This window comes from Sceloporus undulatus, chromosome 4 (genome assembly GCF_019175285.1).
Source record: "Sceloporus undulatus isolate JIND9_A2432 ecotype Alabama chromosome 4, SceUnd_v1.1, whole genome shotgun sequence".
In the NCBI taxonomy this organism is placed as follows: domain Eukaryota; kingdom Metazoa; phylum Chordata; class Lepidosauria; order Squamata; family Phrynosomatidae; genus Sceloporus; species Sceloporus undulatus.
In genome coordinates this window covers 111257101-111283139 of record NC_056525.1, presented here as the reverse complement: position 1 = coordinate 111283139, position 26039 = coordinate 111257101, and the positions used below count along the sequence as shown (strand labels likewise).

At 39.3% G+C, this 26039-nt stretch overlaps 3 protein-coding genes across 8 annotated transcripts in view; all 3 read left to right on the top strand.

The window, feature by feature from the left end:
* LOC121929015 (uncharacterized oxidoreductase ZK1290.5-like) overlaps window positions 1-19390 on the top strand; it is a 60593-nt gene extending 41203 nt beyond the window's left edge. The window contains exon 7 of the mRNA XM_042464340.1: window positions 18190-19390. Coding sequence (XP_042320274.1) covers window positions 18190-18291 — 102 coding nt within the window. The 3' untranslated portion in view covers window positions 18292-19390. The remainder of the gene's footprint in view (window positions 1-18189) is intronic.
* The window catches only part of DPH5 (diphthamide biosynthesis 5), a 221938-nt gene that overhangs the window by 64099 nt on the left and 131800 nt on the right, over window positions 1-26039 (top strand). The window lies entirely within an intron of this gene.
* The window catches only part of S1PR1 (sphingosine-1-phosphate receptor 1), a 12537-nt gene continuing 9470 nt past the window's right edge, over window positions 22973-26039 (top strand). Inside the window, exon 1 of the mRNA XM_042464775.1 lies at window positions 22973-23683. The gene's annotated coding sequence lies outside the window, so the exon portion shown is untranslated. The remainder of the gene's footprint in view (window positions 23684-26039) is intronic.

Below are 26039 nucleotides of genomic sequence, written 5' to 3'. Positions count from 1 at the left end.
ATTTCTCTGAAATACCTTAAAAGCCTCACAAATATTCTCACCATAAGGTCCATTCAAAGGTTTAGTTATTGGGGGAAGAGCAAAATGAGGGCACTGCCCTCTGAATAAGAATTGTGCCTCCCAAATGAAATTTTCCTTCACTCCCCAAATTTCTAGCACTGTAATAATTTAGCATTTAGAAATACTGTTCAGGTATCAAAAGAAAAGGAGTAGGCAAACTGACCAAGGAATTGTGCACACAGCAAATGGAAGAGTTCTGGTTATTAATACTTTTCAACGTCTCATTCTCTGCAATGCTAGAAATTTGAAGAATGAAGGACATTTGGGGGGGGGGTTGAAGAATTCTTCTTTGAGTGAGCAAATAACAGAGCTACAAACCTAGGTCCATTTCTTTTTTCCAGTATGTCTTGGGAAGTGCAAAAAAGTAACTTTCATTGTTGAATTCAGTGATTGCCATCCATAATATACACAATTGATAAGGGGAGGTGCAAACAAATCCAAGTGGAGAAGTAAAGAATAAGTAAAATAAAGGAAGCTATAAAAACATAAAGTAGAAGTCTTGTCCATCTAAGGTGAATAGGTAGGAACAGAAACATTGACAAAACAAATGTCAATTGGTGATATGGCAAGCAAAGCTGAGAAACATATTATTAAAAGCATTTTTTAAAAATACATCTTTCTACAAAAACAGTGCATCGAAAACAGATAATCAGTCACAGAGCGCTAGGTCTATTGAATGCTGAATGTTTGGGAAGTTTACCAAAGGAGGATAGAATGAGAAGCAGAACATTTGTCTTCATGGTGAAAGACATCAGGCTGACACTCAGGAAGAGCATCTGAAAAATGAAGGCTGCAGGCCTATTCACACTTGTTTGGTAGTACATTCTGTGAAGTGTTCCAAAAGTACTTTTTCAAACTAGGTCAATGGACAAGAAATCAACAAATGAGATTCTGTTTTACTAAGTGTGAAGTGAATCCCAGCTTAATGCTGCTGAGAAGTCAAACTATCTGTAACTCTTGAGGAAAGATGTTGGGATTTTAAGTTTTACTGCAGTATCAGTTCACTGAACAAAGCAGTAAATAAAAGTGTGTTTATGTCAGGGATTGGTAGGGGAAAAACTGTGGAAACACCCCGTCTTCCAGCCAGCATCATAATGTCTTTATATAAAGCTTTTTAGTCTACCTTTGGAACACTATGCAGGTTTCATATGTGTGTGTGTGTGTGTGTGTGTGTGTGTGTCCTGTCAAGTCACTAGTCCGCTTACAGTGACTCCATGAAATTCATAGATTTTCATTAGCAAGGAATATTCAGAGGTGGTTTTGCCACTTCCTTCTTCTGAAATATAGCTTACAGCACCTGTTATTCAATTATTATTATCCCATCCAAGTACTAACCAGTTTTGACCCTGCTTAGCTTCCAAGGTCAGATTGGTGACTTTAGGGTATTTAGGCCCTAGGTTTCTAGTGATCCCTTCCTAAAAACAAACAAACAAACAAATTGTTAACCTCATCCTACCCCCCTCCCCAAAAGCTAACATAGGGTTTACAAATGGGTAGCCAAGTACTGAGGGAAGACTAGGGGGTCTGTTTCTTTTAAATTTAGAATACAACGTCTAGGGGTTTTGACGGAGACATAGTTCCAAAAAAGTAACTTTTGGAATCACTGCTCTGACTACCAGTTTCCAAGAAGAGGTGGTCGGTGGACAATTGACTGCTGTTTATTTATTTGAAAATGAATCTTCCTCCCTTTCCATTGCCTTTTGCACCACTCAACACAGGTACAAACCAAGTGAAACAATACAGACATAAACTCAACAGATAATTAATGCATCTCCCTCTTTTGAATAATGCAGAAATTAAACTGGGGTATCCTTGAGGGAGAAGGGATTTATTGCAGCAGAAGAACTGAGAGTTTCTTCCAAGAATATACCAGGTGCAAAGCTCAGAAGCTGTATGTCTGATGCTGCTAGCTCTCCTTGCAACCATGCGTACAGCCTTCAGGAATTCCCAGTTCAGGGACCCAACCAGGAAAAGGGGGAGGCAGGCAAGGAAATGGCCTTGTGCCATGTACTTCTTTTCTATCTTCCCCCCATTCTGTGTCTTTGCTTAAATGTAGTAAACTCTAGGGAAGAGGCCTCCTTATAGTCTGCATCTGAGTCTCGCCTCCCCCAGGAACCATTTCAGCTGTCCTACGTGCCAGCTGGTATGTTCCAGGAGGTGAACATGTGCTTCTCAGAAATCACAATTTACAAGGAGGGATGACTTGCTTTGTCTGGCCAGAAGGAAAGGGAAAGTTTTTTACCTCCAAGCCAGGGAATCCCCTCTGGCCCACAATCTCTAGTCAACATTCTCTCTATATTAATTCATCATGATGCTTTCTTGTGGTGAAACAGTCTTGAAAGTGTTTGGGTTTCTCCCGGATCCCTTCTTTTCTTTCACAGTGTTTTTGCATATATTCCCTGGATCAGCAATGCTGATTTATAGGAGGCTGGGGAGAGGAGGCTAGAAGGAATGCATGAGTGTTGATGAGTTTTGGAAATGATGGTGGAATTAGTACTGTGGAAGAGACCTCAGCACTATTAACATAAAGTCTTCACCCATACCAGTTAAGCTTTATCCAGTTTGTGTGTCAGAGCAGGACGTAAGCAACCAGGTGTTCTCCAGGCATTTTTTAAAGTCCTGTAAGTCCCTTCCACAATATCTGGTCATGAGCTGTAGTCCAAAGTTTTGAAGTACATCACATTGCCTACCCCAGTGTTGTATGTTGGTGGGCAAACTGCAGTACTCTGACAATAATAGAATGCAGGCAAGAAGTAGTATAGTACAGTAAAATAAACCAATTGGCAATTGACTTCAGTTCATTGTGGCCAAGCCCTGCAATTTGTTCAAGATGCAAAATTTTGAGCCAAAATAACATGTCGGGATGCTTCTGGTTTTGAAGCAAACAGGCAATTTTCAGTGTTGTCTTTTCTCTGTATTTCACTAACTTCATGTGCCTTCCCCTTAGGTATTTGATTTTTCAATAGCAGAAGATGACATTGCCATTCTAAATAGACTGCATGATGGGAGACATGTTTCCTGGGATCCAACCCTAGTTGTTTAAATGCCAAGGTCTGGTTTGTTTATTTATTTATTTATTTATTGGAAGTTTCAATTTCATTGGAAGAGATAATGGGAATTGTGTGAGTGTAAGCACCTGAATAGTGCTGTGATGAAATGAAATTGAAGTCTACATTGATTTTTATTTGCCCAAGTTATTTGGATGTAATAATAGGGGTGAGATACTACATTGACTACTTAAAGCCTTCCCACCCTGATTTAGACCCTGAGTACTGTCTCCTTTTCAGAAATTCCCCAATTCCTTCCCCCCCCCCCAAATCACTGGACTACAGGAAGATGTACATAGGGCTGTCTGGTATTTGAAGAATAATATTGAAGGGGGCTCATTTGCATTTACACCGCTGTTTGTTAAGACATTTATCTGGGGAATTGCTCTGTGCTGGAATGAACAGTACTCAGGGTCTAAATCAGGGTGGGAAGGTGTGGCTTCCTCAGATGTTGTTTGGACAGCCTTGGACAGCATAACCCATGGTGAGGGATGATGGGAATTACACTCCAACAATAATCTCAAGGACCATTCCTTTCCCACCCCCAGCTTGCTTATATACATTAACAATTTAAAACGTTCTAGTGCTTACTACCCACTTAATCTTCCATGGAGCGATGTAGAATCTCTCAACAAATGCACAGCAAGTGTACAGGGGTAAGTAGATAAAACAACAGTTGCCTTCTTTAAAATGGTTGCTAGGGAGGGAGGTGTTCCTGATTTAACTTTTCTTCTTCTTCTTTTAAATAGCTCATTAGTACGTCTTGTTGTCCTTAACAACCTCTTTTCTTGTGGGCCCACTTGTGGAAGAGGTTCTGTCTTGTTGGTGGGTGAAACATTTTTCTGAAGGTGATGTTCTCTTCCATTTCAGCAATTTTGTAAATGATTCAAACAACAGGAACCTTTCTGCAGAAAATACCTTTTACCCATATTCTGTGAGAAACAAAAAAGGTGTTATTAACTGAATCATTTTCCCAGCTCTGTATCTTTTTTCAGTTGCAGCGATCAAACTGTATATAGTACTGTAGTGCAGGTTTGGTCATACTATAGATTGGCATAAGGGCAGAATGGTGTGGGCATTTTTATTTTTAATAAAATTTTCTGATTATGTTCAACTTTGCTGTTTTCCCTTAACCAGCAGACAGGCACAAGATTCCTGGTACACACTGGTCAGTTTCTGCCCTTGCAAGTGGGACAGGATAAACAAACCTAAGACCCATGTTCCAAGGCTTTGTTGTTGTCTAAACTTGACATGAGGGCTTGTTTATCTCCAACAACCCAAATAAATAAACCTAGAAAAAAAACATGAGTTGTGATAGAGTGTTGAGTCCTGCTCAGATCAGATATCATGCTAAACATACCATGCACAGAAGACCTATGGTTTGTTTAGCTGCTCCTGGTTGCAATATGATTGGTCATCGTGTACCAGTGTGCTCTCTTATTCATGACAAAGCTTTTAGTGGCATCTGAATGTGCGTCTCTGTACATTGGATCCTGTGAAGTTTTGGGTGAGGGAAAGAAAGAGTGAAGTGTAGAAACACACACGCACGCACACACACACACACACTTATCCACGGAATTTACTGTTTGCCTCCATGTGGTACAGCTGAAAATTTGAATCTTTTACCACTAGCTTAAGGTTTGCTAATACGGCTACAATGAGAAATACATTATACTGAGCTCATGGGCATTATATCAACCCTCTAACCTATCAAGGCAGTAACACTAGAGAAAGTTGCTTTAAAATATAAATATAAAATCACAAAATGGATTAACCCCAACAGTGACTTCCTTTCTGTGTAATCCAGGATAATGTCATAAACATTTAGTTTTGTGATCATGAGACTATTTTGCACATTTGCCACTTGATTTCTATTACTTGAAGATAGACAACCTATTATTTAAAAGTGATTTCAACTAATGATTTCCATTGGAATATATTATAGGACTGTCTCTGAGAAGTGCAAAGTTTCTGAAGTTAAAACATGGTAGATACCTGGTGAGTCTGTATGATTTTCTTTGGCACTCCCCTTACACTATACTAAGGCAAAGGCAAAGTAAGCCAATGCATTGAACTAAGCAGGCAAGACCTTCTAATACCTTCCAAAAAAAGCTATCCAGCATAAAACATGTTCTGTGTTATGTTCAACCTTCCCACAAAAACTCTGGTGCCCTACCAAACTACCATTCCCAGAATTCCATAGCATGGAGCCATGACAGTTAAAGATTATTTCTGCGGTGTAGATGCAGCCTATGGAGGCTTTTTCTTCTAGGCTGTCCAGAAAACACATGGTAGCCTGCACTGAAACCACCAGTGCAGAAGCAAATATAAACAGATATAAACAAGAGGCCACTTGATGGAAGCTTCTGCCCTCTTTGATGGGTGGAGAAATATCTCACCATCATGATAGCCAACTATACTAAAGGGACACTCAACAGGAGGATCAGTGTCAGTGTGTGTTTAGCCAGCTAGTATACAGTTTTAGAGAATCTAGAATCTGATCTCTTCATCACCAATAGAAATAAACAGGTGGCTCGGTTTGGAAACAGACACCAAGATAGAGACAAAATCCTGGCAAATATTCTGAAAACATGTTCTTACAATTGGTCTCCTTCTCCCATGATCTATAAGACAATTGGGAAGATCAAGGAACAAGAACCAGAAATAACCATTACTTAAGATGGCCTCAGCCAGCTTCCTGGTACTTCAATCTCTTGGTTAATTGATAGTTACTGGGAGTGCCAGATCTACAAGAGTAGGACCAGCCTTTCATCCTTAGCTACATCCTAATTCCACCTGATTATGGGAGAGCTTACAGGCAGATGCCATCCCAACAGAATTGCAAATAAATTGTCCACTATCCATGAATAGAACCATAATGGGAAACCCTTGTTTATTTGTAAAAAAAAGTTAGTGCAGATATTTTGGATACAACAGTGAGGTCAATAATAGTGCACTTCTCGGCTTTACAAAACAAACAAACAAATAAATAAAACCAACTAATTTAGCTTTCATCTAGACTGGAAGTGAGGTTAAATGCACTGAGATATACTACATAGCTATGGATGCTTACAGTTAAAAGCATATGTTAGAGTTTATATGGTACATACTCTTTATTATCAGCCTGGCATTTGATATGCAGTCAAGCTGGTCTGATATTTTAGGAGTTCCTGTGTCTAGAAGCATATGGAAAGTCTGACTGATTTATATTGTTCTAGGACTTCCTGGAGTAGCTTTCCCACTGCTCGGCTGTTTTAGTTACACACACAAGCTGTGAAATTCCTTGCTTTTTATCAAGTTCCAGTTTGCTAGGAGTTGCCATTGTTGTTTGTCGCTAAAGTTTTGTTGCCTCCTGCCTTGGCTACAAAGCCTCTCCTGATTAGAATTCCAGAGGGAATGTCCGGAAGATTCTGTAAGCATTTCAAAGGAACATCTCAAGGTTCACCTCTTAAGTTATGTTTTAGGGGACACCGTTTGTCCATCTCTCCTGTCCAGTGTGGGTTGTTTCCCACACTTCATGACTAGCAAGTGGAAACCAGGCATGGCTGGATGATAATCAGTACTTATGCCAGACATACTTGCAAATGTGCATTTATTGCATTTTAGATGTTTAGATATCCATCTAAAAAGTGTAATTTATGAAGAGTCTCTAAGCCTATCTGCAATATGAGAGCTAATTCATGAGAGTAAATTATACGAGAGTGTAAAGATGCACATTCCAAAATGTGTAACATGAACTGTACAACCCTGATCAATTCTCTTGGTCTATATTCACTGAGCAATTAGTATTACATGTATGTGTGTCAAACTTAAATATTTACCTGGTTCAGAGATCCTGCTTTCAGAGTGGGAGAGTGAGTGACTATTCCCCTTCCCCCAGTCTTGCAAGGCGACACGTGGTGCAAATACTCTGCAAAGTTGCCTGCATGTTTCATGTCAGCATGAAAAGAGGCCTCTACACATGTCAGTTGTTTGTAAAAGGAGAAGCATCATGTGTTTCATATCTCTATATAGAGATATACACAAATATGCAAGGGAAGTGTTTATGTCACGTGTTACATTAGTGAGTGAGTGGAAAGACTGAGACAAAGGATGCCAATGTAGCCACTCCTCAGTCACAAAAACAGGATCTTTAGCCAGAGTTATGGCTTTAGTGTTTTTTGTGGGAAGCAGCCAAAGGGACTGCCATGTAGTTTGTGGAAATATCTCTGAGCTTCTACAACAGAATACCTGTAGTGTAGAGTAAATCTGAGTTGGCTGGAGACAGGATCATTTGTGGTACAAAACCCTTTTTTCCTTAGCTGGAAAGACTGAGGGGTGTGTGTAGAAACTGAAAGGTTACACACATTCAGGTGCTAAATGCTAATGAAAATTGTGTAAAAGGGGCTTCTTCAGTGGCACACTTCCTTTAAAAAAAGGTTACTGAAAGTAACAGTTGTGCGCTCTGATTCTTTCTCCCTCCAAAATCTCCCTGTTGACTCTCCACCTCTGTGGCTGCCCCCTGAAAGCTGTTTGTTTGACTTTCTCACAGCACAGCGACGTGGAGGGGGGCCGACTCCAACAAAATCCACCTAACACAATCAAGCAGTCTTTCCTACAGTAACTGATGAATTGATTTGATCCAACCTTGAGAGAGTGGTTCATTTTTTAGATAGAATTTTTATTGTAAATAAGAGAGAAAAATTGAGAAGAAAGGGAAGGGAGAATACCTAAGAGTCATAGGGCAGACTCAGGTGTTAGGCCCATGCATTATAAAAAGTGAAACATACCCCATCTGTAAAATACACTTGATGCCCAGAAAAAACTGTAAGAATCTCTCACCATTGAACAATGGATAGTAAATAGTTTTGTTTCCAATCTTGGACTTTGATTTGTTTTGCAGCAGTAAGGGCAAGCTGGATCCAACCATGCTGCCCATCAGTTAAATTCAAAGTCACAGTACTATACCTTAAAAGCATGCAAGCATCTACAAATATAAAAAATTCTTCAAGCACAAAATAAATATACTACCAACCATGCAGCAATCATAGATATGCTTAGTAGTAGGACCAACCATAGATATATCCACATCATATTCTACAGGAAAGCAATATCTGCATTATATTGTGCTTGTTTAAGCTGAAATAACCAGTTTCTTCCTGAGCAGATGTAGTGTCCAATACCTTCAACATCAGCTTTTGCTGGACCAAAAATACATTATTAAATTTAGAATCTAAATTAAGAAAATTTTGTGATATTGAGGCTAGGGATATTTTCCATTGGTTAGTTTGTATGTGATAGTCTAAGTTGTTTCATTCAGTTCTGATGTCATTGGCATCAAATTTAATATTTTACAACAGACCTTTATAAACTATAATTGTTTTCAGTCTTTCCAAGAATGCAATTAATAACTGCCATTAGAGCATGGGCAGCCAAAACACTGAAAGCTGAAGGTCCATATATAGACATTAAGAGATCTCGCCATTACAGATATCACCAGAAGACAAATGATACATGGATGCGCAGACTATTGAAAATGGGCCTTTGTGTTTAGTGTGGAAAACAACGTTAGGATAGCCACATAAAGTGTAGAACTATTTCTGAGCTTCTGCAGCAGTACATCTATAGCACAGATCAAACCGGAGTTGCCCATGGGCTGGATCAAGTGAGGCTCAAAAGTTACCTTCTAAATGTAGAAGGCTGATTTGGGAGTGAGAAGACTGTAGGCATTGGAATGTCTGCTTTCATGTTCTAATTGCACATGAAAATGATGTGAAACAGGCTCCTTTATGGGCACACTTCCTTTCAAAGAATAGTTACTGAAAGTAACAGTTGTGTTCTGTGATTTCCTGTCCCTCATAGCTCCTTTTTGACCCTTCCCCACTACAGCTGCCCCTTGACAACTATTTGTTAAAGCTTCTCACAGTGTAAGAGAGTTTGTATGCATTTGTGCAGGACAACTCCCAAGTAAATCCCAAGTAACTCAACACAACAACAATGGAGCAAAAGCTTTCCTAGGCTAACTGGTGCAAGATCAAGAGAGTAGTGGCACTTAAGAAAGCAAAGATCCTCTTGTGCACAGGGAAACCCGTCTCCTTATGCTGGCACCAAGGCCTTACTCCTTGCATTTGTGGCAGCTAGGTGCTGTGCTAAGTGTTTCCTTCCTGGTTCTTGGGCATCCCATGACTGTTCTTGCATCACTCGGGTTAAGAAGAGGACACACGAGACGGATGTTTGTCAGTATGCAAGAGGGAGGAGCATGCTTCTCCTAGTTGTGCAACTCAGTGGTGAAGATGAAGGACATTAATAGAAGTAAATGTGTTGGATCCTAAGATTTGCCACATCATGATGGACCGCTCCAGTGGCAGTATCAGTAAAATAGTTCATTAACTATGATGTTATACTATGGCACATTTGGGGGATAACATTTGGGGATAACATTTCTTAACAGCCAGTTAAAGAAGAAATTGTTACTTTCCTTTTCAGGAAAAAAAAAAAAAGACTCTGAGACAAATGTATTTTTCACAAATGAAAAAAAAATGAAATGTCAACAGTGAGACAAATGTACTTTTCGCAAAAGATTTAGGATTGGTGCTAGAGCTGCTCCAACAAATGATAGACAAGAACCATTTCACACACAATTAATCCCCTAGATGGCTTTGATTTTATGTATCTTGCTTGCATACAATTGCTCATGCCAAATATATGCATCTGCTTCACATTGTGTAGATGCTTTGGAAACCCACAGGAAGTTTTAACTTCGCAATGTGTGTACCCAAATAGATACTAGGTGACTCCTCACCTTTGATGGTGTGTATCCAGTGTAGCTGGAGTTTCCTATACCAAAGGTTTTTTTCCTGGAAATTCACCAGACGAGAATCAAGAAAAGGATGTTTTTGTTTTTTAGGCTGGGAAAATGCGCACACACATACACATACACTTTCTTGCTTACTTATTTTTCCTTTTAGCTTCTGCTTTTTTCCTGCTGTTGCTTCTGCATCACTTTTGTTATCTGCAGGCAGTTCCACAGGGAATGTATCCTCAAGACTATGGCTGCAGTATGTATGTGCAAAGCTCACCACAAGTAGAACTCTCAATTTTGCCCAGAACAACTTACATGCAGGCTTTCTATGATATACTAATCCCTTGTTTCCTAGTTGGGAGAATGGACTCCTCTGGCATAACAAGAATGGAATTTTGTTATCTCTTGTAAACCAGGAGTTTACTATGGCTTACCACTGTAGCTCTCTATTGCCTTGTGAATATTTTTGATCCCAGGTTTTTCTATAAGGCTTTAGAATTTGGGAAACAAGGACAAGCTATTCCCCCCTCCCCTCTTGATCAGGAAAGAACTTTTAAACGTCCATTATGAAAAGACAAAATGCTTCACCTTTGACAATTGTGTTGGCACTTGTTCCTTGAGATGGGAGCAAAATATGGATTTACATTAATTTATCTCAAATCACCATGGTCTCTTGTAACAGCATGCCAGTTTTAGACTTTGGTTAAAGTCTCAGTTCAGTGCTTAGACTTCATCTCAGTTATAGTGCTTAGGGGACAGCCAGTGTGATGAGTGGAGTGTTGGACTAGGACTAGGTTTTCGAGAGATGAGTGTTCAGATACCAGCCTCAACTGTGGAAACCCATTGTGTAACCTTGAGTAATTTTTAGGCTCTCAGCCTAAGAGGAAGGCAGTGGCAAACCTCTTCTGAATAAACCTTGCTGAGAAAACTCTAGGATAGGTTCGTCATGAGTTGGAGTGGACCTGAAGACATGTAATAAAAAAGTAAGAGAGGGAAAGTTCTTCATTTGTTCTAATGCTGACTCAGCCTCCCAGTGTTGTTGATAGGCTGGATTAGCTGAAGTTTTCATCTAAGAACCGTTCCTGTTGGATGCAAAAATAAAAGGGACCTTTTTTTCGTAGTATGATTGGAAATGCTTCATTTGCTTAGTTAGCTTTAGTTATTAAATGCACCAGGGCAATAAGAGCAGGTGAAAAGCTGTAAGCCCAAATACTGCGGTAAATGCCTGACGTTCCAAAAGCACAATACTATCCTTCAAACAAGTCCACCAAAGTTACTAGCCCACAGAAATTTTCAGTAATCTATCTGATATCTTAAGTTAATCATCTGTGGCATGTTAGTCATCGGTGGGTTGTGGAAGAAGGAATGAATCTCTTTAAATGTACGAAATTTCTGTGTGTAATCATCTGGTAGCAATTCCTTCTTGCCGCAGACTACTGAATACCTTTTGCAATCTTGGCCTATATATAATGTAGTGGGTGTGGGGAGTCATAGAGATAATGCTGTTCAAAACTATTTCAACAGTTTCTGACAAGTCTGAAAAAAAAATTAAAAAGAGGAAGAAGGAGCTCCTCAGCTGTGTTAGGAGTTTCAGATGGTACCACTGTCAAGATATGCATGGGTTATATTGAAATCTTTATCTGCATTAGAAACACAGGTTCCCTTCAAGTACAATTTAAGATATGTAAACTGAAAACCGCATTCCACCATGTTGTCTCTTAATACAATATTCAACAGAGATTGCTTCTACTGTTTATGCCATGGTGATTCCTCCTAGGAAGGTTTGTAGTTGTAGTCTTATATACAGTGGTGCCTCGGGTTACGAAATTAATTCGTTCCGCCATTCCTTTCGTAACCCGAAAATTTCGTAACCCGAAAAGGCTTTCCGTTAGCACTGGAAAGCCTATAGCTGCACTTTGCAGCATTTGAATTTCGCGCCGAAATGAATTTCGTAACCCGAAAAATATTTCGTAACCCGAAACAGTTTTTGCCAATCCAACTTTTTCGTATCCCGGAAATTTCGTAACCCGATCATTTCGTATCCCAAGGCACCACTGTACTGGAAAGGCCCTAGCTGGGGAAAATTGATTTATATTGAAGATAAACATGAAATGCATTACATTCATTTGGAAGCAATATAAAATGTCTGATCTTCCTCTTTGCACTCTAGGTTACTTTTCTCCACTACTCCAGCTACAGCATATCCTCCAAAATTTCATAAATGAAAACTGGGATGTGTGTGGCCAAGCAGCATGAAAGTATAGTCAAGATTGCAAAAGTTAAATATGAGGAAGAACATGTAGGCTATAAAAGGATGCTTTTTCCTGACCCTATTGGGAAGGGGAAAATTCTACCTTCTCTTTCCTCCATGAGTTGAGTGGAAACTACTTTTCCACTTTGAATTCAGTTTGCAGCAGTAAGCTGAGGATAAGGGACATGTGGGAGGAGGAGGAAAGGAAATTGGGATATTTTTAAACTAGTTGAAAGGTGGGATGACAGAGGATTAATTGGGGTTGTTCTTACCAAACTGGGACAATTGGAGAGTTCACTACAGATCCATCCACTGTAGGTTAGTTTTTTTTTTAATCTTGAGACTGTCAGCTAAGGTAACTATCCTATGAATGCCTACTTGTGAAAGAGTGCCATTGAACCAAATTTCAGCTTTGTAAGCCTTTTCGGTAGAAAAGCAATCTTCAGATGTGCATATAAATAAATGAGACTTTTATTTCTGAGTACAAATTAGTAGGATGTGTCTGTTAAGGTATTTTTTCCAAGCACAACATAGGTTATTGAAGTGTTCTGCCTGGGATAGGAAATACATTGAATGTAAAAACTGTTTTCAAATTATTGCAGGGGTAGGGAATATGTGGCCCTCTAGATTTTGTCAGTCTATAACTCCCATCAGTCCTAGCCAGGATAGGCAGTGGAGTCATGGGAATTGTAGTCCCACAACATCTACGGACACATGCTCTCCCTTTCAGATTTCTCCTATCACCAGCATTCAAGAATACAGTGGGACCTTGTTATCCACTGGGGTTTGGATCCAGGACCCCCCATGGATAACAAAATCTGTGGATGCTCAGTTCCCATTAAATTTTGTAAAGCAAAATTGTGTCCCTTATATAAAATGAAAAATCAAGGTTTGCTATTTGGAATTTATACTTTTTCGAGGGGGGGGGGGATATTTTCAAACCATGGCTGCTTGAATCCATGGATAAAAAACCTGTGGATAAGGAAGGCTGACTGCAATTAACTTTGGAAGAGAAGGTGTTCTTAGTATCCCTTTTAGCATTTGTGAGAAACAGCAAGGTGGCAAATGTGAGCTACTTTGCTTTCTGTTACCAGGCATTTCAGTCTTATCCAAAGGGCAGAGATGTATGTGGCACCATGGATGTATACTATGATCACGTAGATCATTCCTCAGGGGATGTATATATATGTGTGTGTGTGTTCTTCAGATAAGTCCTAGAAGTGTAAGAAGAGGATAGACAAATCACTCACACATCTTCTTTCACTACTTATCTGGAACATCATAGGCAGTTCTTTGCTGCTTTGGTGATAATGCTTTAGGCCAGTGCTATTCAAAGTGATGATCCATGGAATGGTTCTGGTTCCTGAGCCCTCAGCTTTCGGTCTCTGGAAAATTCCCAGAAAAGAAAGGAACAATTGTAGTTAAGGGACATAATGGGTACCAGACCCTACACTGGGGAAAAAGTTGCTCAGGTAGCTTAAGAAGTACTGCTGTATGCTGATTCAGAAAGTGGGTTTGTGTTTATGTATATTACTGCATTTGATCTGCTGCTGGCACTGAGCAAATAGTTCAGAGTCCTGGTTCAAATTATGCACTACCCTATACCCAACTTAAAATTAGCTGTGTGATGGTTTGAACTGGCTGAATTCTTGAAAAGCTGGTCTTCCAAGTGATTATTGTAAATGACATGTCTCATTCCTGTGGTGCATAAATATCTGCTATATTCTCTGCTCTGTTCAAAGGCAGAATACATGAGAGACCATTTTGGCAAGGGAGGGATGGAATGACTAATGAAAAAAAAAAAGAGGGATGGGGTCTACCAAAGGCAGTCCTTTTGTTTTTAAAAGAAATTTTCAAAACTACTTCTTAACTTTGCTGAGCTTCCTTCTGAAGGGCCTACCAAATGTGGATGGGCCAGCTGGCAGCTAGCATTCTAGCCTACCAAATGTGGATAAAGCATCATTCTGGAATAGTAGCCACTAGCTGGCAGCTACTGAGATGAGTCTGGTTGTCACCATCTGTTGTAATGGAGTTAGTATATCTTCTGTAATAGAAAAATAAAACAATGTTTTCTTTTGTTTTCCAAACCAACACACAATTTTGGGGGATGAACTTTGCTATTCCCCATTTTTCAGTCTTGAGAGCTTTCAGATCAACACTTGTCTCTCCCCACTCACCCTCTCTGACCTGCCTGAAAATTAACATGCGGCATCATTGATAAATGCATTACTTTTGATAACTCACTGTGTATATCTATATGATGTTAAATTGTGTGTGTGTGCTAGTTAGGTTTTGCTCTCGTGGAAACTGTTGGAAATCAGCTCAACTCAACACCACTCTCGTTGGGACAGGAGTGAAAAAGAGAATTATTTATGCAAATAGTTGAAAATATAGCATCCAGGGAAACTCCTTCTTTGCTTGGGCTGCTGTACCTCATCATAAATACTAATAAGCAGAACTTGTTCAGTTTTGAAACTATACCCACTTATCCTTTTGTTAGAATGCCCTGATTATGGGCAATGAAAGTCACTTTGCAATAATAAAGAATAGAGAAAAATTAAAAAGTGAAGGGGAAGGGTGGGGCTTATTTTGCCCAGCCAGAGAATTTCCTGTCTGATTTTTCCAAGGGCAGTCCGTTTTTAATCCACACTTTTTGTTCAAACTGTGCTTGCCTTTTCTTTCTTTCTTTCTTTCTTTCTTTCTTTCTTTCTTTCTTTTCTTCCCCTTGCTTTTTCTTTGGGTGAAAAGCAGCTCAGAGACTCCAGATGATAAAGGCCAATGGTGGTTGTAAAATGCATACGTAAGACATTTCTGACCAAGCTGTACATTTGATTGCAGAGCACTAAAGATGCTAAGGCTCCTTTCCTTGCCCACAACTTAAGATGGAAGATAATTATGTCACTGCTATGGAGGCAATAAACAGGCTGAAGTAATTATAAGTTCAGAAGCCCTCAGAATCAAAATATATGTACAGTACTACTGCCTTGGTGCACTGTGGTAAACACCAGCCTGCTTCCCTTTTAAGTGGTACCGTAGCGTTACTTTGACAGGAAAGCTAGTGACGTTAAGAACTCCACTCTTTGATGAAAACTCTCTTGCGAATGTAAACAAGAATTGCCAATTGTCAAATCTTTCCATTGAATCAAACCTTGATTCTTTTCAGTCTAGTTCAATGGGTTTATTTTTTATGGCTCCAGTGAAGACTTTAGGTTTGGAGAAGTCTGTATTTGTTTCATAAGCACCCTTCTCAATCTTTTGGAAGGTTTTGCACCTCAGTGACAGAATGTATATCTTGTAGAAAGACACTGTGAAATTTCTGACAAAAGCTAACTTAACCCACTTCTATTTTCTGCACTAGATAACTGCAAGTGTGTATTCACTGTACAATGAATAATGGCCCTTCAGAGGGGATAATATCATTGAGAAATGGCCCCATGTCCATAAGGAGCTGAGCTTAGAAAGATTTCTGTATTACAATCCAGCTTGCAAGATTTGATATTCCTAGCAGGATTTGGTCCAGCACAAAATATTTCCTTTTGTGGTTGGCTGTTAAAATCAGTAACCAATTATCATCTTGAATATCATGGTAGATTGTGGGGAGGGATTTGTTCTGGGGTGATGGGTTAATAAAAGACCTGGCAGGTAGTGGCACCTGTGATTATATATCCTAGCATTTTCTTTTGGGGGGTATTAGTGTGATTGCAGCAATGGTGAAAGAAGAAAAGAAGACACCCTTTCTTTCCCTGCGCTGTTCTTGCTGTCTGTATCTTACTCCCTTTGCTGATATTAAAACACTCTCATCAAAGCCTAGCTCCAGATTTCTAAATGTGTATCTGAAAGGACATCCAAATTCTTCTTAGACCATCTCTATGTTAGTTTTATCCTGCCATCCTACCATGGTGAGGTCATATGACAAGATTCCAATCACACTCTTTCTCTTTAATCCTGAATGTGGGATTAGCTCAGAAAACTTCACCCTTCTCTTCCCCACAACACTTGCATCCCCAATAGACCATGTATCTATCTGCCACATAGGAAATAGAGTACAGATAAATTTCTGAATCATCCCTATGAAGCACTGAATGCATGTTTATGATAACGTTAATGCAGTTTTAGTGAGGAGGAGGAAGTTTCTTTAAACTTTAAACAAAAAAGAATGCCTCTCTATGCACTATGCACAGTAAAGACATTTCTAAGGTAGACAACTCCTTGGTGGAGCAAGACTATTATTTGGCTGCATTGAAAAAAAATTAGGAGAGTGTATTGTATGTTTTTTTGAAGCAGGTTTTTCAAACCTGGTGTCCTTCAAAAATGTTATCTTCTACCTCTCCTAACCCATCAGGCTGACCTGGCCAGGTTAGCTGAGGATAATGTTTGGTTGTAGAATTAACGTATCTGGAGGGCTCCACATTTGGGTTATGGCAGTGCTTCCTGCTTCTTCAATTTCAAAAGATGTCTAATCCTCTGTGGTGCAGAGGTAGTGTTATAAAGAAGCTCATACTTGGATTCTGATACAGTGTCTAAGTTATGGGACTTCTACTATAAACATCACTTCTGCTTGTCAGACCACAGTTGTGAGATGGCTTTGTCTGCCTCTAGTGTACAAATTTTCTCTTAGTGGGGTATCTCTGGGCTATTTTGTTTTTATTCCATACCTGATAGCTGCCATTTATTTTTCAGTGGATTCACCAGAAAGCTTGTAGGATCTGCCTTGTGGATCAGTGATTATTTTTTATGGACCAAGATCCTTTAAATCTGTAAAGGAGAATTTAAATAGAATAAATTATCTATGCCCTTGCTTAGGTTTTGCATTTTCTTTCCCCTCCCCTTGACACTTCTTTCTAAGGAATGCTGTTTGTTTTGCTCTTTAAGTGTATTGGGGTTTTTTTCTGGTGTAGTTGCTGTAAAGAGTTCTTGCCCCTTGGCACTCGTGCCACATTTGGTAATATGACATTTTGGATCATATGAGATATTCCTGCATCAGCACAAATTCACACATACATTTTGGGGCTGCTATTACAGCTGCCAACTACCAGTGTGGTTCAAACCATTCTGTACATGCAATATTGGCTGTGTATGTGTGTGTGTATGTGTCTGAGTGTGCGTGTGTCTGTGACTCCGAGTTGTGTGTCAGTTTATGGTGACCCCATGAATTTCAAAGGATTTTCTTAGGCAAGGAATAAGGAAAGGTGGTTTTGCCTGTTCCTTCCTCTGAAATATAGACAACAGCACCTGGTATTCATTGGGGGTTTCCCATCCAAGTACTAACCAGCACTGATCCTAACAAGATCTGGAGCCATTAGGGCCCCTTACACTGAGACACAATATAGGCGAGTTCATAGGAATTCACTGTCATATCCAATTGCCCTGGTCCCAAATTGTTGAACTGAGACTGAATTCCTATAATACACGCAAAGTAACACAGTTTGTGCATACAGTAGCTGGCAGTGACACCATATTGTTCCTGCTTCTAGAGAGATTGTATTTTACTCCCACTAATGGAAGTTTGAACATGGCTAGGGCAAACACTAATCCAAAGAGATTTTAGACACTAAACACTTATGAAACTACCCTGGTATCTTAGTAGAATAATCCATCACTGGCAACATGCTTCCGTTGGGCTTCAGTAAAGTAACAAAATGTTGTGTTTTTGCTGTTGTTGCTGATAAAAGCACTGACCTTTTTAATCTCATGCAATGGGCAAGAAATCTCTTGCAAATTGATTATTATTTTCCAGTTGAGTTCTCAATGTTTACTACTGGAGGAGAAGAAAAATTTTGAATATTATTTATATCTCTACTTGAAAGTGGATCTGCTTCCTGCAGTTTCTTTTATCCCTCTCGCACCTCTTTTCACACTGGTTTTATAAGTCTTTGTTTCAAGTTGTTTTAAGGTGTGTGTGTGTGGGGGGGGGGCACAAATGATCACTGACTTCAGCCCACAAGGTAGTAGTTTGTTGGGTATGTTTAATTATCAGCACTGTACCAAGAACTTTGTAGCACTATTTGCTAACACTCTCTTTTCTTCTTCTTTTGGTTTGATTTTTCCAGGTATTTGATTTTAGCCTTGAAAAAGAAGACATGGAATGTTTAGACTCCATGAACGTCAACAGAAAACTGATTCACCTTACCTACCCATTATGGAAGGGATGACCGTGAACAAGATCACTGCAGATGGCCAGGATTCAAAATAAGATGGATTGCCCTACGTCTGTCTCCACTGTTGTTCTTAATGCATTCTGAGCTGCTGCAAATGGCAGCCATTGTTGAATATTGCATGCACAAGCCAATCTTCCTCTCATTAAGAAATTATTTCAGGCAATCAAATGTCCCCAACTTCCTGTTATACCAAAAGATATTTTGGGAAATTGTCAGTCTGATCTGAGTAAAAATGATATTGCTGAAGACAGCTAATGTCCTGTGATGTTGGCCATGAATTTTTCCACTGGATGTTGGTGAAAATTAGCGAGTGTGGTGATTTTAAAGTCTTGTCTACCAATGATTTTTGCATAAAGGTAACTAAGGGCTCATTCCAGCGATGATTTAAACTGATTTGCTTATCGGTTTATATGTGCCTCCTTCACACTGGAAACTATTTCAGAACGGACTGAATTCAGTTTGGATCGTGGAGATTTACAGGTGAAGCAAGACAAATGCAAAGAATCGCTTTTTTTGAAGACGGATCTTTTGGTGGTTCTTTAGAAAAGAATTGCGTTGCGTGTTCAACAAATGTGAATGAGTTTCGGATCTGAATTGCAGCGCACTGGAGGGGAGGGACTTATAGCAGAGGGTTGTCCCAGGTTTGGGGAATTCCACCATTTTTCTCCTCTTAGCATTCCGTCAAAAGATAACTAAGGTTGCAAGAGGCAAGAAGGATGAAGGGCTGAAGGGCTAAGAGCTGGCCTGCCTTTTTCCCTCGGCTGCCAATGATGCCGGCCATGGCCCCAGGCAGGCAGAAGGGGAAACTGAAATAATTCGCCTGCGATAGTGGGAACTATGCATCAATATGAATCATTTTAGCAACCCCATGTCAATGCGACTTGCAAACCGGTTTAAATACAAGTGGGAATGAGCCCCTAATCAATTTAAACAGATACTGCTATACATCATTGTTATCCAATTTTACTGGCAATAAAGGTATTTAAACTAATGGAGCTTTCTTCATTGAATTTCTTTTAATTCAAATACTTATAAGCAAAAGTTCCTCTGTTTAGATATGGTTCAGACAAGGCAGTGTCTTAAAAAGTAGACTATTGAAAAAAAGCCTCCTTGCGTCTGTAATGACAAGAGACTTCCACAGCAACTAAAAGCAGCACTTCATGAAGATCATGCTCCAAGCCAAGAAAGAGCTGTTCTCTCTATACTCATCCACACATTTGTTCTTTTTCTTACAACAATGTAGGGCCTTATCATTTTATTTGTTTCCCTTTGTAGTTACAGAACAAGGCAACACCTTGATTCTTATAGCTAAAAACAAAACAAAACAGGAAAGAAGAGATGGACACTGATATTTTTACAATAGTTCTTGTTGCTCGTATAGGAGCTTCATCATTCAGCAGTGTTTTGGAACACATTGAGCAAGTCCCTCCAGATCTCTTGTATACTTGAGGGATGGGATTAACTTGAGTAAAGTTGTGCTCTAGAGCTTATTTTGTAAATAGGTATATAGGTCAGGTCTCCCTTCTCTGAAATGCCTGAGACTGGAAGTATTTTGGATTTCAAAAATTTTATTAGGTTTTGGAATATTTGCAAAGAAATAAGGAGATATCTTGGAGATGGGGCCCAAGTCTAAACATGAAATTCATTTATGTTTTGTATATACCATATAAACATAGCCTGATGGTAATATTATACGTAATATTATTAATACTTTTGTGTGTCAAACAAAGTTTGTGTACACCGAACAATCAGGAAAAAAAGCTGTCACTATCTCAGCCACCCATATGGACAAATTTGGATTTTGGAATTCCAAATAAGGAAGACTCGACCTGCATACCCTTTTAAAAAAATTTTCCTGTTGACTATACAAGTTACATTTGCTGAGTATTTCATATTTCATATAATTATTTCAGATATGTAATAGTATTAATGCATACCTACAGGTTAGCATCATAGACTCAGCTGTCGACTGTGGTTCCTGTACATATTTCCATATTATGTCAGACCTTGTCTCTTTACACTCTTAATTTTATTAAGACAGTATGTATAGTTTTCTTGTACATCAGACAGTTAAATTTATAAAAGTATCAATTTAGAAGTATGTCAGAAGAAAGCAACTTGTGAACCCTTTAATAACTGTGCAGTTGAAAAATGCACGTTGGTTTTCCTAAAAGTTGCTCGAGAAACATGAATAACATACCTGCAGGTAAGACCTTATATGTATTTAAACACATCATAAAGACCTGATTTATCCAGGTTGCCTTTTTCTGAATATTTTATATTGATATTTTATAATGTGATTTTATTTTTGCTGCTCCTTTGTCTCTTATGTTGTTTCAGTTTATTGTATTTTATATTTTATTGTTTTAAATTTTGTTACTGTTTGAACAGGGTTCAAGGGATTTTGCTTCAAGAGGCAGTATAAAAATATTTTCGATAAATATTAAAATAACTATCCCTTCTAAGGAGATAAGAATGCAGGTGGAGAGCATCTCTTCATTTACTGTACCTCCAACTCCCATCGCCCTAGCAAATGGAGGAGAATGGCGGAAGGCGAAATCCAACAGCATCTGGTAAGCTACTCCTGGATGAGAGGAAACAATGTGAAAGTCGGAACCCAAGGAGTAGAGTAGGCACTCACATTGTATCATGTATTGGAGCACGGTTTTAAGAGGACAAGGCTTGTGCAAGGTTTGGGTGAAACTTCCTTATTTGAAGGTAAATATACACAGGAAAACTAGCTAACTATAAGATGCAACTCACACAATAGAATAGGTACAACAGTGTTTTATTGGTATTAAGCTGCAATATAAAATGTTAGTGTGGTATATAGATTATAGCATGATGAACACACCTCTCCAAATGCAGATTTCTGACCACTCTCCCTGAAAGTTTGAGCAGAGGACTTCAAGTTTGCAAGATATACTTTGGAGGTTTTGGTTTTGGAAGATTTTTTGAAGATTGGAATCTGGAAATCCAAATAGTGGCTGAGGCACGCAAAGCCAAATGTAAAATATTAATTGGGACAGGGAAGAGATAGGGATTTAGAGCAAAGACCACCACCTACTTATACAATTCTCCATCTGATTGGTGGCAGATCAGGGTTTCAAATATAATATGGTATGACTAGAAATATTAAATTATTTCAAGTAAAAAACCCCCACCAACTCTGGATAGTTACTGCAAATCATTCCACCCATCACTCCTGTTCTGTCTTCTGCCCATCCCTGTATTTGAGGATGTCACCTTTTCTTCACACTTCACATACAAATAACAGTGAACCACCACTATTGTGTTAAGTGTAAATAGAACCTAAATTGCTCTGCAGTGTGATCCTGAACGTGAAGTTTACCGAAAGCCTATGATTCAAATGACCTCTCCAGTTTACAGAAACCGAATTTTGCTCATGTGAGCAAAGCCTAGTGAAATATTCTGTGTTTTCATAATGAAGGGGAGGGTCCTTGCTTCACATATTAGTCATTTATACACTACTATGAAAAAATAATCAGTTATAGCACTAGAATGGAGTAGCAGGTGACATTTTAAAAGGAGTTAAAAATGAAACAGCTGGGGAAAGTAGCTCTCCAGATGTTGTTAGACTTCCATTCCTATCAGCCTCAAGCTGCCTTCTGAACAGTAAGGGATAGTAAGAATAGTAGTTCACAAGTATCTGAAGGCCACACATTCCCCAGTGCTGAAACACAACAACAACTATACAAAGGCAGGGACCAGTTGGTACTTTTGGTGGGAAAAGGGAGTTATAGTCTTGCTTGTGTTTCATAAACCCCATCAAGTACATGACACTCATGCAACCAGATGTCACAAATACTTGGGCCTAAGCTATGTTTGATGATAGCTGAGTGTTAGCTTGTTAAATAAGGGTCTATCTCATTCACATGTAGGAGGGGATCGGTGCTTTAAAGTACAAAAAAGTGTCTGCCAGCCACAATGGGGATACTGTTGGTGCACTATCCATGCTACTGCCCAATAGTCTCCCTTGCAGAAGTGGCCTTAGTGTGGTGTTGGATAACCTCTGGATGCTGGTCATGGAAACTTTAATGTTCATGCCAAGGCTACCTTGGTTGAACCTCTTAACCTTAACCAAATCTATTCGAGCTAGTTGGGGTGTGCGTGTGTGCGCACACGCATTAGGGCAGTGTTATCTCTCTTTGTGATAAAAGTAGTGCCTACCACCTTGGTAGCTATTCTTCGGGGTGCAATAGTGTGCTATTTTGTGCACACTAGTGCTATATATATGCAGTGACTGGGGAATACTCATGAAGAGACTTGAGATGGGCTGTTAACCAATATGTGGATGATGCCCAGTTCTATTTCAGTATGATTTTACCTGGATTACAAGATGCCATGCACATTCTAAACCTATGCCTTGGATGCAGTGATAGATTGGGTTGGGCCCACAAACAGACTGATCCTGACAAGAGAGAGGTAGGCAGTTTGCTTCTTCTGGATCAATTCCATTCCACCAGGAAGAAAAGGCATGTATTTCCACTATTGTCCAAAAAGATGTTTTAAATTCTAATGTTTCTAACATGGTATGTTCCAGGTTGAATGTCTGTTTCTTTATAATATACTGCTTTGAGATCCTCCTTCCCCTGAGACATGATAAACAGTATGTTAATAAATGAATAACGTATTTATTAATAATTGGCAATATATTCATAATATTTTTATTAATAAGTGACAAATAATCTCCACATAACATCACATATTCCCTCCCTTGACACACTATTCTTCTAGCTAGTCTCAGTTCTATTACTGGAGCCACATTGAGACAAAAGAAACTGGAGGGACAGGTTGTGAGAGGTTTAGTATCCTTTTGGACTTTTAAGGTGCAGCATCCATATACTGGGCTAGATCTGTGGTATCTTTTTATGGGCTTTCCACTTTTGTATGTAGTGTGGGTTTCATTGCAGGATAACTTGCAGCTCTTCAGATGTTATTGGACTTCCATTTCAGGCATCCTTGACATTGACTGTGCTGGTTGAGACTGATAAGAATTAGAGTTCTGCAACTTCTCAGGGGTCACAGGCCTTCATCCCTGCACTACAGTGATGGACATGTGAGCTACAAAAGAAAAGGACTGAGCTCACAAACAAACGTAGTGGTATCATTGGGGACATACCAGATTGAACATTTTCATATGTGAACAATACTTTTTTATTATAGAGAGAAAATAGAAGCAGAATTCAATCACCTATGAAGTAAAGGTTTTCAGAACATTTCATACCTCAAAAATATGGCTACTAGCCAAGGTAGACAGAATGGAGGCAGAGTAATTTTGGATCAAGCCATGGCAATACAAATTTCAACACAAACAAAATGAAACCATCAGACCTTTGTAATGGTTGGTGTCCTTGCATTGGAGGTATGTGGTTATTCCTTCTCACCTTGAGCTCTGTGAAATGTATGTCCAGGTTTACATGGGAAGTTACTGCATGTTTATAAAAGGTCTCGCTAAGGGCTCATTCAAAGAAACAAAAAGGACATTCCCACAAAATTTACTTAGGAATGCATGTCTTTCCTTTATGCTTCACACAGACAGTCTGAACATGGGTGCCTAGCCTCCTAGTCGTGTTTACTGGGGATATCTTGGAACAGGTATCCCAATTTGGTCTCCTCCAGATGTTGGACTACAATATCCATTATCCCATGTGGTCTGAGGATTACAGACATTGCGATCTGATCCAGTCTGGAGAACACCAATAGAAGGCAGGCCTTGGAATTCTCCTTGGTTCTACTTTCTGTAGTGCAAAGTTGGGAATATGTCACCCTTTAGATAATATTATATATCCCTAGCCTATTTAACCAATGGTGTGGATGATGTGAGCTGTAGTCCAACAGCACCTGGAAGGCCACAATTGTTCACCTTTCCTGTAGATCAACCATCGTCTCTGTGATGGACAGAAGTACAGTGAAATGGTTTCTTCTTATGGTTTGTTTCTCAGTGTAAATTCCTCATAAGGAATAAAAACCGGTGGGGGGGGGGGAGACTTAAGGATTTAGTGTTGCTTTATCTGAACAGCTGTTTGTGTGAACAATGAAGAAAGAATAGAATCACAGCCTTCTTTCTAAAAGAGAAGTAAGCATCCCCTCTGCTTGATAAACTGTGCCTTTAAAACAGTGTGTTAACTGTTTGGAATCAAAGCACACCCACTTGTCTTCCAATTACTCCCTTATGAGTATCTAATGCTGTTTGCCTTTGTTCACATGAATATCGCCCTTTGGATGCCATTTCCGTCATGAATGCATGAGGCGGAATTGTTGCTCCATTATCTTAAAATGCAACCTTTCCATGCCATTATCAAACTCCTTGAGTCATTTCATCCCCTCAATTATGGAATGCTGCTCTGATATATTAATCCCTCTGAGTTGGAGATGTAAAAACCAGGGACACAAAGAAACAGATAGACACTGTTTGTTGTCTGCCGTTGTTAGCTTACTTCCTTTCAAGTTTATACACTTGCAAAATATGAGCAAAATTATCAGACAGTTGCAAAGGGAGGGGGTCCTCAATGTATTTTCCCTTCCTTTTGACAGTTGCAGTGTAACAGTTCCCTTGTTATGTCCTCTATCGACTCAAAACACAAGTTGGTATGGTTCACAAGCTGATGGGTGCTTGATGGTGGGACTTTATCTGAGTCATTCAGAAAGGGGCGAGGAACAATTGAAACTGATGGCTAACAAAAATAAATGAATGAGCGCATACGCGGCATGCTCTTGTTTTGCTCTCTGATAATTGTAACTGTCAATTATCCCATCCATTTAACTGAACAGGAAGTTCCTCCCAAACATCATGTATGATATTTCTCTTTTGTGGTTGGGGTCAGGTTAATCAGATATGCCAGCCAAAGAGTTGGTGCTTCCTTTTTATGCTCTGCTTCTGAAATACTCTGCTTGCTGGTGGTAGATAATGTGTGTTCTTTGGTGGAATAGTTAAGTAATTGAGAGTCCAGATCTAATGGTGTTGCTTCTTTTCCCCATCTGCCACATTATAGGTGGCTATGTGTATCTTTTCAGTTACTTTCAAATGTAGGAAGGCAGGTCTCTTGTGTTGGGTGAGGGCTCCCTATCCTTATGTTGAGTGAGCCTCCTCAAAATGCTGCCCCAAAGTCCTGCCCTAATGGACCCACAGATTCCATTCTTACTCACTAGTAACCCATGAGGCTTTTAAAAAACAATCCATATCTTCATGCTGAGCAAACAATAAGGGGAATATGTTGGACTGGGCCAGAGAAAGAGAAAACAGCCTTAAGCTTTTCATCTAGTTGGAGAAACAGCCTTAAGGCTAATGGGTGGGAATCATGCAGCACTCTAGACATGATTGTATTGCAACTTCCAGTATTCCTCACCACTGCCTTTGCTGGCTTTGGCTGCTAGAATGTGCAGTCAATAAACATCTGAAGGGCCACTTGATTTCTGCTTGTGTGCCAAGTCTCCAGAACATCCTGAAGAGCTACGCAAAAGCATTCTACCTTGTGGGCATAAAAAGCTACCTTAAAAACAACTCATTTATTCTAATTTGTAAGCCACCTTGGTTCATGTATGTTGAACGTATCATAGAATTTTCTTGGCAAGAACTATTCAGAGGAGGTTTGCTTTTGTCTTCCTCTAAGACTGAGAAAGTGTGACTTGCCCAAAGTCACTCGGTGAGTTTTTTTTAAAATTATTATTATTATTATTATTATTATTATTATTATTATTATTATTATTATTATTATTTA